The sequence below is a fragment of the Pristiophorus japonicus genome, chromosome 15 (genome assembly GCF_044704955.1).
Source record: "Pristiophorus japonicus isolate sPriJap1 chromosome 15, sPriJap1.hap1, whole genome shotgun sequence".
NCBI classification, from domain to species: Eukaryota; Metazoa; Chordata; class Chondrichthyes; family Pristiophoridae; genus Pristiophorus; species Pristiophorus japonicus.
The window spans coordinates 68,426,855-68,445,764 of NC_091991.1; the positions used below are offsets into that span (position 1 = coordinate 68,426,855).

At 45.0% G+C, this 18,910-nt stretch overlaps 1 protein-coding gene across 3 annotated transcripts in view; it reads left to right on the top strand.

The window, feature by feature from the left end:
- ttll12 (tubulin tyrosine ligase-like family, member 12) overlaps positions 1 to 18,910 on the top strand; it is a 76,164-nt gene that overhangs the window by 44,415 nt on the left and 12,839 nt on the right. For all 3 annotated transcript variants that reach the window (XM_070900570.1, XM_070900568.1, XM_070900569.1), the window contains exon 12: positions 10,184 to 10,252. In XM_070900570.1, coding sequence (XP_070756671.1) covers positions 10,184 to 10,252 — 69 coding nt within the window. The remainder of the gene's footprint in view (positions 1 to 10,183; positions 10,253 to 18,910) is intronic.

The following is an 18,910-nucleotide window of genomic DNA, read 5'->3' on the forward strand; positions in this document are numbered from 1 at the left end:
GGCAGTTGGAGCAGCAGTCGGGAGGAGCGGGAGGTCGAGGATCGAGGCCTATAAAAAGCCAGGAGTTCGGGCAGTTGGAGCAGCAGTCGGGAGGAGCGGAGGATCGAGGCCTATAAAAAGCCAGGAGTTCGGGCAGTCAGAGCAGCAGTCGGGAGGAGCGGGAGGTCGAGGATCGAGGCCTATAAAAGGCCAGGAGTTCGGGCAGTTGGAGCAGCAGTCGGGAGGAGCGGGGGGTCGAGGATCGAGATCTATAAAAGACCAGGAGTTCGGGCAGTCAGAGCAGCAGTCGGGAGGAGCAGGAGGTCGAGGATCGAGATCTATAAAAGGCCAGGAGTTTGGGCACTCGGAGTAGCAGTCGGGAGGAACTAGCTGGTGCAGGTGCAAGAGTAAACAAAGAAGTAATAAGAAATCGAGGTGTGACGTCACAGCCAAGCGGGTCAGTAATTGGCTGGTGGATTGGTGAGTATTTAATCTTTTTCGTTTTCTTTTTCTTATCAGTAGGTAACCTTTGGCATTGTTGCCAAATTAAGTTAATTTAAGGGTTAAGTCATGGCAGGAGAGCCCAGACCTGTGTCATCTCCTCCTGTGCTATGTGGGAAGTCAGGGATGCTCCCAGTGTCCCTGACTACCATGTGTGCAGGAAGTGTGTCCAGCTGCAGCTCCTGACAGCCCGAATTGCGGCACTGGAGCTGCGCGTGGAATCACACTGGAGTATCCGTGATGCTGAGGATGTCGTGAATAGCACGTTTAGTGAGTTGGTCACATTGCAGGTAAAGGTTACACAGACAAATAGGGAATGGGTGACTATCAGGCAGAGCAGTGGAAGGAAGGTAGTGCAGGGGTCCCCTGCGGTCATCTCCCTCCAAAACAGATATATCATTTTGGGTACTGTTGGGGGAGATGGCTCATCAGGGGAAGGCAGCAGCAGCCAAGTTCATGGCACCATGGATGACTCTGCTGCACAGGAGGGCAGGAAAAAGAGTGGGAGAGCTATAGTGGTAGGGGATTCTATTGTAAGGGGAATAGATAGGTGCTTCTGCGGCTGCAATCGAGACTCCAGGATGGTCTGTTGTCTCCCTGGTGCAAGGGTCAAGGATGTCTTGGAGGGGCTGCAGGGCATTCTGGAGGGGGAGGGTGAACAGCCAGTTGTTGTAGTGCACATAGGTACCAATGACAGGTAAAAAAAACAGCATGAGGTCCTACAAGTTGAATTTAGGGAGCTAGGAGTTAAATTAAAAAGTAGAACCTCAAAGGTAGTAATCTCAGAATAGCTACCAGTGCCACGTGCTATTCATTGAAATAGCAGGATAGTTGAGATGAATATGTGGCTTGAGGAATGGTGCAAGAGGGAGGGATTCAAATTCCTGGGACATTGGAACTGGTTCTGAGGGAGGTGGGACCAGTACCAACTGGATGGTCTGCACCTGGGCAGGACTGGAACCAATGTCCTCGGGGGAGTGTTTGCTAGTGCTGTTGGGGAGGGTTTAAACTAATATAGCAGGGGGCTGGGAATCTATGCAGGGCGACAGAGGGAAGTAAAATGGGGGCAGAAGCAAAAGGTAGCAAGGAGATGAGGAAAAGTGGAGGGCAGAGAAATCAAAGGCAAAAATCAAAAAGGGCCACATTACAACATGATTCTAAAAGGACAGAGTGTTAAAAAGACAAGCCTGAAGGCTCTGTGTGTCAATGCGAGGAGCATTCGTAATAAGGTGGATGAATTAACTGCGCAGATAGCTGTTAACGGATATTATGTAATTGGGATTACGGAGACATGGCTCCAAAGTGACCAAAGCTGGGAACTCAATATCCAGGGCTATTCAATATTCAAGATGGATAGACAGAAAAGAAAAGGAGGTGGGGTAGCATTGCTGGTTGAAGAGGAGATTAACGCAATAGTAAGGAAAGACATTAGCTTGGATGATGTAGAATCTGTATGAGTAGAGCTGTGGTATACCAAAGGGCAGAAAACGCGAGTGGGAGTTGTGTACAGACCACCAAACAGTAGTAGTGAGGTTGGGAATGGCATCAAACAAGAAATTAGGGATGCGTGCAATAAGGGTACAGCAGTTATCATGGATGACTTTAATCTGCATATAGATTGGGCGAACCAAACTGGTAGCAATACGGTGGAGGAGGATTTCCTGGTGTGTATTAGAGATGGTTTTCTAGACTAATACGTCGAGGAACCAACTAAAGAGCTGGCCATCCGAGACTGGGTGTTGTGTATCAAGAGAGGATTAATTAGCAATCTTGTTGTGCGAGGCCCCTTGGGGAAAAGTGACTATGATATGGTCAAATATGTCACTCTTCATTAAGATGGAGAGTGACACAGTTAATTCAGAGGCTAGAGTCCTGAACTTAAAGAAAGGTATCTTCGATGGTATGAGACGTAAATTGGCTAGGATAGACTGGTGAATGATACTTAAAGGGTTGACGGTGGATAGGCAATAGCAGATATTCAAAGATCACGGATGAACTTCAACAATTGTACATCCCTGTCTGGTGTAAAAATAAAATGGTGAAGGTGGCTCATCTGTGGTTAACAAGGGAAATTAGGGATAGTGTTAAATCCAAGGAAGAGGCATATAAATTGGCCAGAAAAAGCAGCAAACCTGAGGACTGGGAGAAATTTAGAATTCAGCAGAGGAGGACAAAGGGTTTAATTAGGTGGGGGGAAATAGAGTATGAGAGTAAGCTTGCAGGGAACATCAAAACTGACTGCAAAAGCTTCTATAGATCGAAGAGAAAAAGATTAGCGAAGACAAATGTAGGTCCCTTGCAGTCAGAATCGGGTGAATTTATAATGGGGAACAAAGAAATGGCAGACCAATTGAACAAATACTTTTGGTTCTGTCTTCACTCAGGAAGCTACAAATAACCTAACGGAAATACTAGGGGACCGAGGGTCTAGCGAGAAGGAGGAACTGAAGGAAATCCTTATTAGTCAGGAAATTGTATTAGGGAAATTAATGGAACTGATGGCTAATAAATCCCCAGGGCCTGATAGTCTTCATCCCAGAGTACTTAAGGAAGTGGCCCTAGAAATAGTGGATGCATTGGTTATCATTTTTCTACATTCTATAGACTCTGGATCAGTTCCTATGGATTGGAGGGTAGCTAATGTAACCCCACTTTTTTAAAAAAAGGAGGGAGCGAGAAAACGGAATTATAGCCCAGTTAGCCTGACATCGGTAGTGGGGAAAATGTTGGAATCAATTAATAAAGATGTAATAGCAGCGCATTTGGAAAGCAGGATCGGTCCTAATCAGCATGGATTTATGAAAGGGAAATCATGCTTGACAAATCTTCTTGAATTTTTTGAGGATGTAACTAGTAGAGTCGACAAGGGAGAACCAGTGGATGTGGTGTATTTGGACTTTCAAAAGGCTTTTGACAAGGTCCCACACAAGAGATTGGTGTGTAAAATATAAGCAAATGGTATTGGGGGTAATGTATTGACGTGGATAGAGAGCTGGTTGGCAGACAGGAAGCAAAGAGTAGGAATAAATGGGACCTTTTCAGAATGGCAGCCAGTGACTAGTGGGGTACCGCAAGGTTTAGTACTGGGACCTCAGCTATTTACAATATACATTAATGATTTAGATGAAGGAATTGAGTGTAACATCTCCAAGTTTGCAGATGACACTAAGCTGGGTAGCAGTGTGAGCTGTGAGGAGGATGCTAAGAGGCTGCAGAGTGACTTGGACAGGTTAGGTGAGTGGGCAAATGCATGGCAGATGCAGTATAATGTGGATAAATGTGAGGTTATCCACTTTGGTAGCAAAAACAGGAAGGCAGAATATTATCTGAATGGTGACCGATTAGGAAAAGGGGAGGTGCAACGAGACCCGAGTGTCATGGTACATCAGTCATTGAAAGTTGGCATGCAGGTACAGCTGGCAGAGAAGGTGACAAATGGCATGTTGGCCTTCATAGCGAGAGGATTTGAGTATATGAGCAGGGAGGTCTTACTGCAGATGTACAGGGACTTGGTGAGGCCATACCTTGAATATTGTGTACAGTTTTGGTCTCCTAATCTGAGGAAGGACATTCTTGCTATTGAGGGAGTGCAGCGAAGGTTCACCAGACTGATTTCCGGGGTGGCAGGACTGACCTAAGAAGAAAGACTGGATCGACTAGGCTTATATTCACTGGAATTTAGAAGAAAGAGAGGGGATCTCATAGAAACATATAAAATTCTGACGCAATTGGACAGGTTAGATGCAGGAAGAATGTTCCCATTGTTGGGGAAGTCCAGAACCAGGGGTCACAGACGAAGGATAAGGGGCAAGCCATTTAGGATTGAGATGAGGAGAAACTTCTTCACTCAGAGAATTCTGAACCTGTGGAATTCTCTACCACAAAGTTGTTCAGGCCAGTTCGTTAGATATATTCAAAAGGGAGTTAGATGTGGCCCTTACGGCTAAAGGGCTCAAGGGGTATGGAGAGAAAGCAGGAATGGGGTACTAAACTTGCAAAACTGATCAGCCATGATCATATTGAATGGTGGTGCAGATTCGAAGGGCCGAATGGCCTACTCCTGCACCTATTTTCTTTGTTTCTATGGACCTTGGCACAAGTGGCCGTTCATGTGACCCTTGACCTTCAGTGTGAGCAAGCTATTTGGCCTTGATGAACTGCAGCTATACGCAACTATGTTCTAACCCACATATTCTCCAACACTTCTAGAGGGGGTCGCTAGGTAGCGATCATGAGCAAAAACCAAGCAGAATGGTTTCTTTGCCCAAGCCATTGCAGTCGTCTTTCTTGGATCTTCTCTATAAGCAGTGTTTCTTGTTGAAGCTACATTCTTCTTATATCATTCTTCATTCTTTGCATCCTGGATGCTCCCAGTATTCCTTGCAACCAACTAATCCCTGCCATTAGTATCTTTTGCTCTCAACTTTTCTCATGTTCCAACATTCAGATTCGTATTCCAATATTTGGATAATCATCGCTCTATAAAACTCTTGCCTTTATTCTACCAAAATATCTATAGCCTTCCATATCCTGCTTAATCTTCCTAAAGCAGCAGGAGCAAATCCAATCCTTTTGACTTTTTTTCACAACTCCCGTTCTCTGACACGAACCCACCAAAGTATACAAACTATTCACCTATTCAACTGCATCCCCTTCGTGTAATATGTACACCTTCCTAATGTCTCCTCCAGCTGTAATATGTTCATCTTTTTAATGTCCCCTCCAGCTGTAATATGTACATCTTCCGAATGCTTCCCACATGACATGACCTTTGTCGTCTTTGTTAATCCAAATGTTCTGCTCTCCACATAGACCTCGTCAGTTAGTCTCTGCAAATCTGTTTTAGATGTTGCTATAAGGTTAATGTTTAAAATCTTGCCACAAATGTAGACTCCTCCAATGTCATCTTTTAGTGCAAGATTCATTACTGTTTCCAGTAGTGGATTAAATAAATCAGGTGACCGTGTGCATCCTTGTCTCACCCCACTGCCACTGACTACTCCAGCCTAAACTACCAAGAGCTACTACTGACTACTACTAAAAGGGACAAAGAAAGGTAACCTAATTTGAGTGACACATGTGCCAAAAGGATCGTGGTCCCTCTTCTGTAAATCAGTTCTGATAAGCATGGATGGTCTTGGAATATCTTGGAATAGTAACCTGACTATTCCATGCACACCAGACTGTGGGTCTCCATTTTATGACTCACCTTGCCTATCTATCAAAGTGCCTCACAGAAATTATATGGGGATATGACATGTTTGTGACTGACTCAGGCTTTTTCCTGGACCTTAGTCTTCTAAATGGCTTTATAACCCCAGTAAGGAATGCTTTGTTTGTACACAAGCTTTCATGGTCTCATTAACTTAGAAGCTTTGTGGCTTAATTAGCTTAAAAGCCTGTAGTTTATCTAGCCACTTCCCAGCATTCAGCTCAACAGTTGAACCTTTCGTACCCCTCTTCCTTAAACAATGCCTCAATTAGTTTCATCATCCCTCCCTGCACCAACACCACATTCCTCCACCTGGCTGAACTTTCCCTTGAACTGTGCAAATAGATGTTAACAAATATGATGTGATTGGGATTACGGAGACGTGGCTCCAGGATGATCAGGGCTGGGAACTCAACATCCAGGGGTATTCAACATTCAGGAAAGATAGAATAAAAGGAAAAGGAAGTGGGGTAGCATTGCTGGTTAAGGAGAAAATTAAGGCAATAGTTCGGAAGGACATTAGCTTGGATGATGTGGAATCTATATGGGTAGAGCTGCAGAACACCAAAGGGCAAAAAACGTTAGTGGGAGTTGTGTACAGACCTCCAAACAGTAGTAGTGATGTTGGGGAGGGCATCAAACAGGAAGTTAGGGATGCGTGCAATAAAGGTGCAGCAGTTAGAATGGGTGACTTTAATATGCACATAGATTGGGCTAACCAAACTGGAAGCAATACGGTGGAGGAGGATTTCCTGGAGTGCATAAGGGATGGTTTTTTAGACCAATATGTCGAGGAACCAACTAGGGGGGAGGCCATCTTAGACTGAGTGTTGTGTAATGAGAGAGGATTAATTAGCAATCTCGTTGTGCGAGGCCCCTTGGGGAAGAGTGACCATAATATGGTGGAATTCTGCATTAGGATGGAGAATGAAACAGTTAATTCAGAGACCATGGTCCAGAACTTAAAGAAGGGTAACTTTGAAGGTATGAGGCGTGAATTGGCTAGGATAGATTGGCGAATGATACTGAAGGGGTTGACTGTGGATGGGCAATGGCAGACATTTAGAGGCCGCATGGATGAACTACAACAATTGTACATTCCTGTCTGGTGTAAAAATAAAAAAGGGAAGGTGGCTCAACCATGGCTATCAAGGGAAATCAGGGATAGTATTAAAGCCAAGGAAGTGGCATACAAATTGGCCAGAAATAGCAGCGAACCCGGGGACTGGGAGAAATTTAGAACTCAGCAGAGGAGGACAAAGGGTTTGATTAGGGCAGGGAAAATGGAGTACGAGAAGAAGCTTGCAGGGAACATTAAGACGGATTGCAAAAGTTTCTATAGATATGTAAAGAGAAAAAGGTTAGTAAAGACAAACGTAGGTCCCCTGCAGTTAGAATCAGGGGAAGTCATAACGGGGAACAAAGAAATGGCGGACCAATTGAACAAGTACTTTGGTTCGGTATTCACTAAGGAGGACACAAACAACCTTCCGGATATAAAAGGGGTCAGAGGGTCTAGTAAGGAGGAGGAACTGAGGGAAATCCTTATTAGTCGTGAAATTTTGTTGGGGAAATTGATGGGATTGAAGGCCGATAAATCCCCAGGGCCTGATGGACTGCATCCCAGAGTACTTAAGGAGGAGGCCTTGGAAATAGTGGATGCATTGACAGTCATTTTCCAACATTCCATTGACTTGGGATCAGTTCTTATGGAGTGGAGGGTAGCCAATTTAAAAAAGGAGGGAGAGAGATAACAGGGAATTATAGACCGGTCAGTCTGACATCGGTAGTGGGTAAAATGATGGAATCAATTATTAAGCATGTCATAGCAGTGCATTTGGAAAGAGGTGACATGATAGGTCCAAGTCAGCATGGATTTGTGAAAGGGAAATCATGCTTGACAAATCTTCTGGAATTTTTTGAGGATGTTTCCAGTAGAGTGGACAAGGGAGAAGCAGTTGATGTGGTATATTTGGACTTTCAGAAGGCTTTCGACAAGGTCACACACAAGAGATTAATGTGCAAAGTTAAAGCACATGGGATTGGGGGTAGTGTGCTGACATGGATTGAGAACTCGTTGTCAGACAGGAAGCAAAGAGTAGGAGTAAATGGGGACTTTTCAGAATGGCAGGCAGTGACTAGTGGGGTACCGTAAGGTTCTGTGCTGGGGCCCCAGCTGTTTACACTGTACATTAATGATTTAGATGAGGGGATTAAATGTAGTATCTCCAAATTTGCAGATGACGCTAAGTTGGGTGGCAGTGTGAGCTGCGAGGAGGATGCTTTGAGGCTGCAGAACGACTTGGATAGGTTAGGTGAGTGGGCAAATGCATGGCAGATGAAGTATAATGTGGATAAATGTGAGGTTATCCACTTTGGTGGTAAAAACAGAGAGACAGACTATTATCTGAATGGTGACAGATTAGGAAAAGGGGAGTTGCAAAGAGACCTGGGTGTCATGGTACATCAGTCATTGAAGGTTGGCATGCAGGTACAGCAGGCGGTTAAGAAAGCAAATGGCTTGTTGGCCTTCATAGCGAGGGGATTTGAGTACAGGGGCAGGGAGGTGTTGCTACAGTTGTACAGGGCATTGGTGAGGCCGCACCTGGAGTATTGTGTACAGTTTTGGTCTCCTAACCTGAGGAAGGACATTCTTGCTATTGAGGGAGTGCAGCGAAGGTTCACCAGACTGATTCCCGGGATGGCGGGACTGACCGATCAAGAAAGACTGGATCAACTGGGCTTGTATTCACTGGAGTTCAGAAGAATGAGAGGGGACCTCATAGAAACGTTTAAAATTCTGATGGGGTTAGACAGGTTAGATGCAGGAAGAATGTTCCCAATGTTGGGGAAGTCCAGAACCAGGGGACACAGTCTAAGGATAAGGGGTAAGCCATTTAGGACCGAGATGAGGAGGAATTTTTTCACCCAGAGAGTGGTGAACCTGTGGAATTCTCTACCACAGAAAGTTGTTGAGGCCAATTCACTAAATATATTCAAAAGGGAGTTAGATGAAGTCCTTACTACTAGGGGGATCAAGGGGTATGGTGAGAAAGCAGGAATGGGGTACTGAAGTTGCATGTTCAGCCATGAACTCATTGAATGGCGGTACAGGCTAGAAGGGCCGAATGACCTACTCCTGCACCTATTTTCTATGTTTCTATAACTCTCTTCACCCTCCAGATTAAAGGTGTTGCGACTGGAACTTGGGTGTATCTGCTTTATATAGGATTTGTCAAACGCTCTAGATCTAGTCCCACTTAGGCCCACTCCCAGACCTGTTTTGTTACACTGATAACTGTGATGCTCTTGCTCTCACTTTGATCCTGAGAATTTCATTAACTATGCTTTCAATTTCTGCCTATCCCTCACTTTTATATGTCCATCTTCGATTCTCTCTTCCCTTCCTGTACTTCTCTCATTCTGTCTCATATGGTAGGCATGGCATCTACTGCCAGCCCACTGACTCCCACAACTACCTGGACTATGCTTATTCCCACTCTTGTCACCTGTGAAGACTCTCTTTTGTTCTCCCAGTTTCTTCATCTCCATCAAATCTGCTTCTGAAATGTGCTCCTTTTTTATCAGCTGAAGATCACCCTCTGGAGTGGTCAAGCAGACCCTTGACCAGGTCTTCTGCTTCTTCCCTGACCCACTCCACATGCTCTCACAACCGTGCTGCTTTTGTTTCCGATTTCCAGCATGATTTAAAGGGATGGCTATCTATGATCCTTTATCTGGAACAGCATGCATTTTGGTGCCTTTTATACATGGGAGATGGGGGGGACTTTTGATAAATCCAGAATTGCTGTTTTGCAGAAGGTAAACTACATACTGAAATAGTTGGTTAGTTCCACAGTACTTGTCTTTTTGAAGGGATATACCAGACTATAATCAGTGGTCTGTCAGCACTCGGATTCTAGTACAAAAATAATTGCAGATTTGGTTAAACCAGTACCTTGGTGTTGAGCAGTAATTCGATTTTGTTGCTGCTTATTAACTTGAGAAGAGGAGGGAGAACTTTTAAAAGGACAACCTAGTTATCACCAGTTATTGAAGTTACTGTGTTCACCGCACCCTGATCTCCGTAATGACATGGAGAGAGCACGAAAATACATGAAACGGATTAAGGATTATCTTTAATCTGGTTCTGACGAAGGGTCATCTACCTGAAATGTTAACTCTGTTTCTCTCTCCACCAATGCTGCCTGACCTGCTGAGTATTTCCAGCATTTTTTGTTTTTATTTTGGATTTCCAACGTCTGCAGTATTTTGCTTTGTAAGGATTAGCCTGTGTTTGTGCCAAATAACATGCTCTGCTACAAATTGATGGGATTGCAGTAATCCAATGCAGTGAATTTCGTATTCCAATAAGTTTTTTTTCCTCCACAGCATCAATGTTATGCTGTATTTTCCCTTTGTTGGGGAACTAAGGACAAACACTGGCTGTGACGCACTGGTTTTAATTACTGAATTGTTCATTATTCATAGGTCCACTACAATGAGTTCATTCCAATGTTTGAGAAGCAATATCCCAAGTATCTGTGGAAGAATATCGAGGTGGGTTCCAGTGATTGCATCTTTTGAGAGTCTTATTATGGTGACCCGTTTCTAAAATGTATTCAATGGGCTTTTATAGTAGAACAGCCAATTAAGCAGTGGATTAAGTTACTTAGCAAAATTAGGAAATGTCACCTCCAAATGGAGGCAAAAAACGTTTTGTATCAGGAGGGAGGGCTACAGATTCCTGGGGCATTGGCACCTGTACAAACTGGACAGGTTGCACGTCAATAGGGCGGGGCCCAGTGTCTTTGCGGTGAGGTTAACTAGTGCTGTGGAGGAGAGTTTATGGGGCAGGGGCACCAGGATGTAACAGCAGAGAGGAAAGAACATAAGAACATGGAACAGGAGTAGGCCATCTAGCCCCTCAAGCCTGCTCCGCCATTCAACAAGATCATGGCTGATCTGGCCGTGGACTCAGCTCCACTTACCCGCCCGCTCCCCGTAACCCTTAATTCCCTTATTGGTTAAAAATCTATCTATCTGTGACTTGAATACATTCAATGAGCTAGCCTCAACTGCTTCCTTGGGCAGAGAATTCCACAGATTCACAACCCTCTGGGAGAAGAAATTCCTTCTCAACTTGGTTTTAAATTGGCTCCCCCGTATTTTGAGGCTGTGCCCCCTAGTTCTAGTCTCCCCGACCAGTGGAAACAACCTCTCTGCCTCTATCTTGTCTATCCCTTTCATTATTTTAAATGTTTCTATAAGATCACCCCTCATCCTTCTGAACTTCAACGAGTAAAGACCCAAGTCTACTCAATCTGTCATCATAAGGTAACCCCCTCATCTCTGGAATCAGCCTAGTGAATCGTCTCTGTACCCCCTCCAAAGCTAGTATATCCTTCCTCAAGTAAGGTGACCAAAACTGCACGCAGTACTCCAGGTGCAGCCTCACCAATACCCTATACAGTTGCAGCAGGACCTCTCTGCTTTTATACTCCATCCCTCTCGCAATGAAGGCCAACATTCCATTCGCCTTCCTGATTACCTGCTGCACCTGCAAACTAACTTTTTGGGATTCATGCACAAGGACCCCCAGGTCCCTCTGCAACGCAGCATGTTGTAATTTCTCCCCATTCAAATAATAATCCCTTTTGACTGTTTTTTTTTCCCAAGGTGGATGACCTCACACTTTCCGACATTGTATTCCATCTGCCAAACCTTAGCCCATTCGCTTAACCTATCTAAATCTCTTTGCAGCCTCTCTGTGTCCTCTACACAACCCGCTTTCCCACTAATCTTTGTGTCATCTGCAAATTTTGTTACACTACACTCTGTCCCCTCTTCCAGGTCATCTATGTATATTGTAAACAATTGTGGTCCCAGCACCGATCCCTGTGGCACACCACTAACCACCGATTTCCAACCCGCAGGATAGCTCAGATGAATACGTGGCTTGAGCAATGGTGCAGCAGGGAGGGATTCAAATTCCTGGGGCATTGGAACCGGTTCTGGGGGAGGTGGGACCAGTACAATCCGGACGGTCTGCACCTGGGCAGAATCGGAACCAATGTCCTCGGGGGAGTGTTTGCTAGTGCTGTTGAGGAGGAGTTAAACTAATATGGCAGGGGGATGGGAACCAATGCAGGGAGATAGAGGGAAACAAAAAGGAGGCAAAAACAAAAGACAGAAAGGAGATGAGGAAAAGTGGAGGGCAGAGAAACCCAAGGCAAAGAACAAAAAGGGCCATTGTACAGCAAAATTCTAAAAGGACAGAGGGTGTTAAAAAAACAAGCCTAAAGGCTTTGTGTCTTAATGCAAGGAGTATCCGCAATAAGGTGGATGAATTAACTGTGCAAATAGATGTTAACAAATATGATGTGATTGGGATTACGGAGACGTGGCTCCAGGATGAGCAGGGCTGGGAACTCAACATCCAGGGATATTCAACATTCAGGAAGGATAGAATAAAAGGAAAAGGAGGTGGGGTAGCATTGCTGGTTAAGGAGGAGATTAAGGCAATAGTTAGGAAGGACATTAGCTTGGATGATGTGGAATCTATATGGGTAGAGCTGCAGAACACCAAAGGGCAAAAAACGTTAGTGGGAGTTGTGTACAGACCTCCAAACAGTAGTAGTGATGTTGGGGAGGGCATCAAACAGGAAATTAGGGGTGCGTGCAATAAAGGTGCAGCAGTTATAATGGGTGACTTTAATATGCACATAGATTGGGCTAACCAAACTGGAAGCAATACAGTGGAGGAGGATTTTCTGGAGTGCATAAGGGATGGTTTTTTAGACCAATATGTCGAGGAACCAACTAGGGGGGAGGCCATCTTAGACTGGGTGTTATGTAATGAGAAAGGATTAATTAGCAATCTCGTTGTGCGAGGCCCCTTGGGGAAGAGTGACCATAATATGGTGGAATTCTGCATTAGGATGGAGAATGAAACAGTTAATTCAGAGACCATGGTCCAGAACTTAAAGAAGGCTAACTTTGAAGGTATGAGGCGTGAATTGGCTGAGATGGATTGGCGAATGATACTTAAGGGGTTGACTGTGGATGGGCAATGGCAGACATTTAGAGACCGCATGGATGAACTACAACAATTGTACATTCCTGTCTGGCATAGAAATAAAAAAGGGAAGGTGGCTCAACCGTGGCTATCAAGGGAAATCAGGGATAGTATTAAAGCCAAGGAAGTGGCATACAAATTGGCCAGAAATAACAGCGAACCTGGGGACTGGGAGAAATTTAGAACTCAGCAGAGGAGGACAAAGGGTTTGATTAGGGCAGGGAAAATGGAGTACGAGAAGAAGCTTGCAGGGAACATTAAGACGGATTGCAAAAGTTTCTATAGATATGTAAAGAGAAAAAGGTTAGTAAAGACAAATGTAGGTCCCCTGCAGTCAGAATCAGGGGAAGTCATAACGGGGAACAAAGAAATGGCGGACCAATTGAACAAGTACTTTGGTTCGGTATTCATGAAGGAGGACACGAACAACCTTCCGGTTATAAAAGGGGTCGGGGGGTCTAGTAAGGAGGAGGAACTGAGGGAAATCCTTATTAGCCGGGAAATTGTGTTGGGGAAATTGATGGGATTGAAGGCCGATAAATCCCCAGGGCCTGATGGACTGCATCCCAGAGTACTTAAGGAGGTGGCCTTGGAAATAGTGGATGCGTTGACAGTCATTTTCCAACATTCCATTGACTCTGGATCAGTTCCTATGGAGTGGAGGGTAGCCAATGTAACCCCACTTTTTAAAAAAGGAGGGAGAGAGAAAACAGGGAATTATAGACCGGTCAGCCTGACATCGGTAGTGGGTAAAATGATGGAATCAATTATTAAGGATGTCATAGCAGTGCATTTGGAAAGAGGTGACATGATAGGTCCAAGTCAGCATGGATTTGTGAAAGGGAAATCATGCTTGACAAATCTTCTGGAATTTTTTGAGGATGTTTCCAGTAGAGTGGATAAGGGAGAACCAGTTGATGTGGTATATTTGGACTTTCAGAAGGCGTTCGACAAGGTCCCACACAAGAGATTGATGTGCAAAGTTAGAGCACATGGGATTGGGGGTAGTGTACTGACATGGATTGAGAACTGGTTGTCAGACAGGAAGCAAAGAGTAGGAGTAAATGGGTACTTTTCAGAATGGCAGGCAGTGACTAGTGGGGTACCGCAAGGTTCTGTGCTGGGGCCCCAGCTGTTTACACTGTACATTAATGATTTAGATGAGGGGATTAAATGTAATATCTCCAAATTTGCGGATGACACTAAGTTGGGTGGCAGTGTGAGCTGCGAGGAGGATGCTGTGAGGCTGCAGAGCGACTTGGATAGGTTAGGTGAGTGGGCAAATGCATGGCAGATGAAGTATAATGTGGATAAATGTGAGGTTATCCACTTTGGTGGTAAAAACAGAGAGACAGACTATTATCTGAATGGTGACAGATTAGGAAAAGGGGAGGTGCAAAGAGACCTGGGTGTCATGGTACATCAGTCATTGAAGGTTGGCATGCAGGTGCAGCAGGCGGTTAAAAAAGCAAATGGCATGTTGGCCTTCATAGCAAGGGGATTTGAGTACAGGGGCAGGGAGGTGTTGCTACAGTTGTACAGGGCATTGGTGAGGCCACACCTGGAGTATTGTGTACAGTTTTGGTCTCCTAACCTGAGGAAGGACATTCTTGCTATTGAGGGAGTGCAGCGAAGGTTCACCAGACTGATTCCCGGGATGGCGGGACTGACCTATCAAGAAAGACTGGATCAACTGGGCTTGTATTCACTGGAGTTCAGAAGAATGAGAGGGGACCTCATAGAAACATATAAAATTCTGACGGGGTTAGACAGGTTAGATGCAGGAAGAATGTTCCCAATGTTGGGGAAGTCCAGAACCAGGGGTCACAGTCTAAGGATAAGGGGTAAGCCATTTAGAACCGAGATGCGGAGGAACTTCTTCACCCAGAGAGTGGTGAACCTGTGGAATTCTCTACCACAGAAAGTTGTTGAGGCCAATTCACTAAATATATTCAAAAAGGAGTTAGATGAGGTCCTTACTGCTAGGGGGATCAAGGGGTATGGCGAGAAAGCAGGAATGGGGTACTGAAGTTGAATGTTCAGCCATGAACTATTTGAATGGCGGTGCAGGCTAGAAGGGCCGAATGGCCTACTCCTGCACCTATTTTCTCTGTTTCTATGTTTCTATGACCCATTTATCCCGACTCTCTGCTTTCTGTTAGCCAGCCAATTCTCTATCCATGCTAATACATTTCCTCGGACTCCGCGTACCTTTATCTTCTGCAGTAACCTTTTGTGTGGCACCTTATCGAATGCCTTTTGAAAATCTAAATACACCACATCCATCGGTACACCTCTATCCACCATGCTCGTTATATCCTCAAAGAATTCCAGTAAATTAGTTAAACATGATTTCCCCTTCATGAATCCATGTTGCTTCTGCACTATTCTTATCTAGATGTCCCGCTATTTCTTCCTTAATAGTTTCAAGCATTTTCCCCACTACATATGTTAAATTAACCGGTCTATAGTTACCTGCCTTTTGTCTGCCCCCTTTTTTAAACAGAGGCGTTACATTAGCTGCTTTCCAATCCGCTGGTACCTCCCCAGAGTCCAGAGAATTTTGGTAGATTATAAAGACAAGGTGAATGTCCCTCCTCGTTTTCTCAAACGGCAACATAACAAAGGAAAGTGCAGAAACAGCAGGAATTAAATGGAGGGAAAAAGCAAAGTCGATTAGCATGGTGTTGGAATCGATGTGTGTTGATGAGAGGAGTATTGCAAATAAGATTGACAAGTTACAGGCACAATTTGCCACATGGGGTTATGATATATTGGCTATAATGGAGGCCTGACTTAAACATGGGCAGGAATTGGAACTAAACATTTCTGGCTATAATGTATTCAGGAGGGATAGGGAAGGAAAAGAGGAGAGTGGCGTAGTGATGCCAGTATTGATCAAGGATAATTCAATTCTACAGAGGGACGATACACTGGAGGGTTAAAAGACTGAATCTATTGGAGTTAAGGAACAGAAAAGGAGCTGTTACATTTCTGGGTGTTTATTATAGACCCCCAAATAGTGAGAAGGAGCAAATGTGTAGGCACTAGAAGGGGAATTCAATCACCCTAATATATGGGTAAAAAAACAGAGTAAAGGGCAAGGAAGGCGAAGAATTCCTAAAATGTGTACAAGAGTACTTCTTTAATCAGTATGTTTCTAACCCAACGAGGAAGGAAGCAGTGCTGGATCTAATTCTGGGGAGTGAAGTGGGGCAAGTGGACTGTGTTGCAGTGGGAGAACATCTGGATAATAGTGATCATCATATAATTAGGTTTAAAGTAGTTATGGAAAGTAACAAAGAAAAATCAATGGTGAAAATACCCAACTGGAAGAGAGCCAATTTCAGTGATTTGAGAAGGGATTGAGGACTGCAGGAAGATATCAATGAACTGGTCGGGTGGGTGGAACAGTGGCAAATGAAATTCAATCAGGATATGTATGAGGTAATGCATTTGGGGAGGTTTCATCATTGGCAGTCCCTCGGAATCAAGGAAGACTTGCTTCCACTCCCAAAGTGAGTTCTCTGGTGGCTGAACAGTCCAATACGAGAGCCAAGGACCCTGTCACAGGTGGGACAGACATTCGTCGAGGGAAGGGATGGGTGAGGCTGGTTTGCCGCGCACTCCTTTCGCTGTCTGCGCTTGACCTTTTCACGCTCTTTGCGTTGAGACTCGGAAGAACTCAACTCCCTCCCGGATGCACTTTTTCTACCTCGGGCGGTCATCGGCCAGGGTCTCCCAGGTGTCAGTGGTGATGTTGCACTTTACCAGGAAGGCTTTGAGGATGTCCTTGTAACGCTTCCGCTGCCGACCTATGGCTCGTTTACCATGACGGAGCTCTGCATAAAGCATTTGCTTAGGGAGTCTCCTATCTGGCATGTGAACTATGTGGCCTGCCCAACGAAGCTGATCGAGTGTGGTCAGTGCTTCAATAATGGGGATGTTAGCCTGGGCGAGGGCACTGATGTTGGTGCGCCTGTCCTCCCATGCGATCCGCAGGATATTGCAGAGACATCGTTGGTGATGTATCTCGAGTGACTTGAGGTGCCTTCTATACATCTTCCATGCCTCAGATCCATACAAGAGGGCAGGTATTACTACAGCCCTGTAGACCATGAGCTTGGTGGTAGATTTGAGGGCCAGGTCTTCAAACACTTTTTTTCCTCAGACGGCCGAAGGCTGCACTGGCGCACTGGAGGCGATGTTAAATCTCTGCATCAATGTCTGCCTTTGCTGATAAGAGGCTCCCGAGATACGGGAAATGGTCCACGTTGTCGAGGTTGGAGGGCAGTGCTGTGCGGCGGGGACAGGCTGGTGGAGGACCTTTGTCTTATGGATGTTAAGCGTGGGGCCCATGCTTTCATATGCCTTAGTGAATACATTGACTATATCCTGGAGTTCAGCCTCAGAATGTGCGCAGACGCAGGCATTGTCTGTGTACTGCAGTTCAATGACAGAGATTGGGGTGATCTTGAACCTGGCCTGGAGGCGGCGTAGGTTTAACAGCTTCCCACTGGTTCTGTAGTTTAGTTCCACTCCAGCGGGGAGCTTGTTGATTTGAGGTGGAGCATGGCAGCGAGGAAGACTGAGAAGAGGATTGGAGCGATGACTCAGTCCTGTTTGACCCCGGTCCGGATGTGAATTGGGTCTGTAATGGATCCGTTGGTAAGGATCACGGCCTGCATGACGACGTGAAGCAGGTGAAGGATGTTGACAAACTTTTGGGGGCATCTGAAACTGAGTAGGCGCTCCATAGACCCTCAATGTTGACAGTGTCAAAGGCCTTTGTAAGATCGAAGAAAGCCATATATAAGGGCTGGCGGTGCTCCCTGCATTTTTCCTGCAGCTGTCACGCTGCAAAGATCATGTCTGTTGTGCCCTGTAGGGGACGAAATCCACATTGTGAATATGGGTGAGGTAATGCATTTAGGGAGGTCTAACAAGGCAAGGGAATACACATTAAATGGTACAACACTGAAAAGTGTAGAGGAACAAAGGGACCTTGGAGTGCAGGTCCACAAATCCCTGAAGGTAGCAGGCCAGGTAGATAAGGTGATTAAGAAGGCATTTGGAATACTTGCCTTTATTAGTCAAGGCATGGAATACAAGAGTAAGGAGGTTATGCTTGAACTGTATAAAACACAGTTTAGGCCGCAGCTGGACAACAGTGTGCAGTTCTGGTCACCACATTACAGGAAAGATGTGATTACACTGGAAAGAGTTTATAAAAATGTTGCCTGGACTGGAAAATTTTGGCTATGAGGAAAGATTGGAGATGCTGGGTCTGTTTTCTTTGGAACAGAGGAGGCTGAAGGGAGACCTGATTGAGGTGTATAACATTATCAGGGGCCAGGATAGAGTGGATAGGAAGGACCTGTTTTCCCTTGGCAGAGGGGTCAACAACCAGGGGGCATAGATTTAAAGTAATTGGGGGAAGGTTTAGTGGGGATATGAGAGGAAATGTCTTCACACAGAAGGTGGTGGGGGTCTGGAACTCACTGCCTGAAAGGGTGGTAGAGGCAGAAAACCTCACCACATTTAAAAAGTACTTGGATGTGCACTTAAAGTGCCATAACCTACAAGGCCAAGAGATTGAAAGTGGGATTAGTCTGAATAGCTCTTGGTCGGTCGGCGTGGACATGATGGGCCGAAATTGCCTCCATCCCCCGTGCTATAAATTTCTATGATTCTATAAATGGTGGACTGGATACAAAGATTGGCCTGGAAAACAGTAAATGAGCAATACTAGTGCCTTCAAGGCAGAGATAATTTGGGTATAAACCTAGCATATCCCTATAAGGAGGAAAGATCGGGCATCCAATCTAGAGATCCCTGGATGACGAAGGAAATAGAGGTTAAAATAAAACCGAAAAGGAGGATTATGATAAATGTCTGGTACAGAAAACCAGGCTGAATACAGAGGGAAATTGAAAAAGGATACAAGGACATTGGATAGGATAGAAAGGAGGTGCTAAATAGAATGGTATCACTCAAACTTAACAGATCACCCAGTCCAAATGGGATTTATCTTGGGTTGCTGAGGGAAGCTAGGGTGGAAATAGAAGAAGCTCGGACGATAATTTTTCAATCCTCCTTGGATAAGGGAGTGGTGCCAGAGGACAGGAGGATTGCAAATG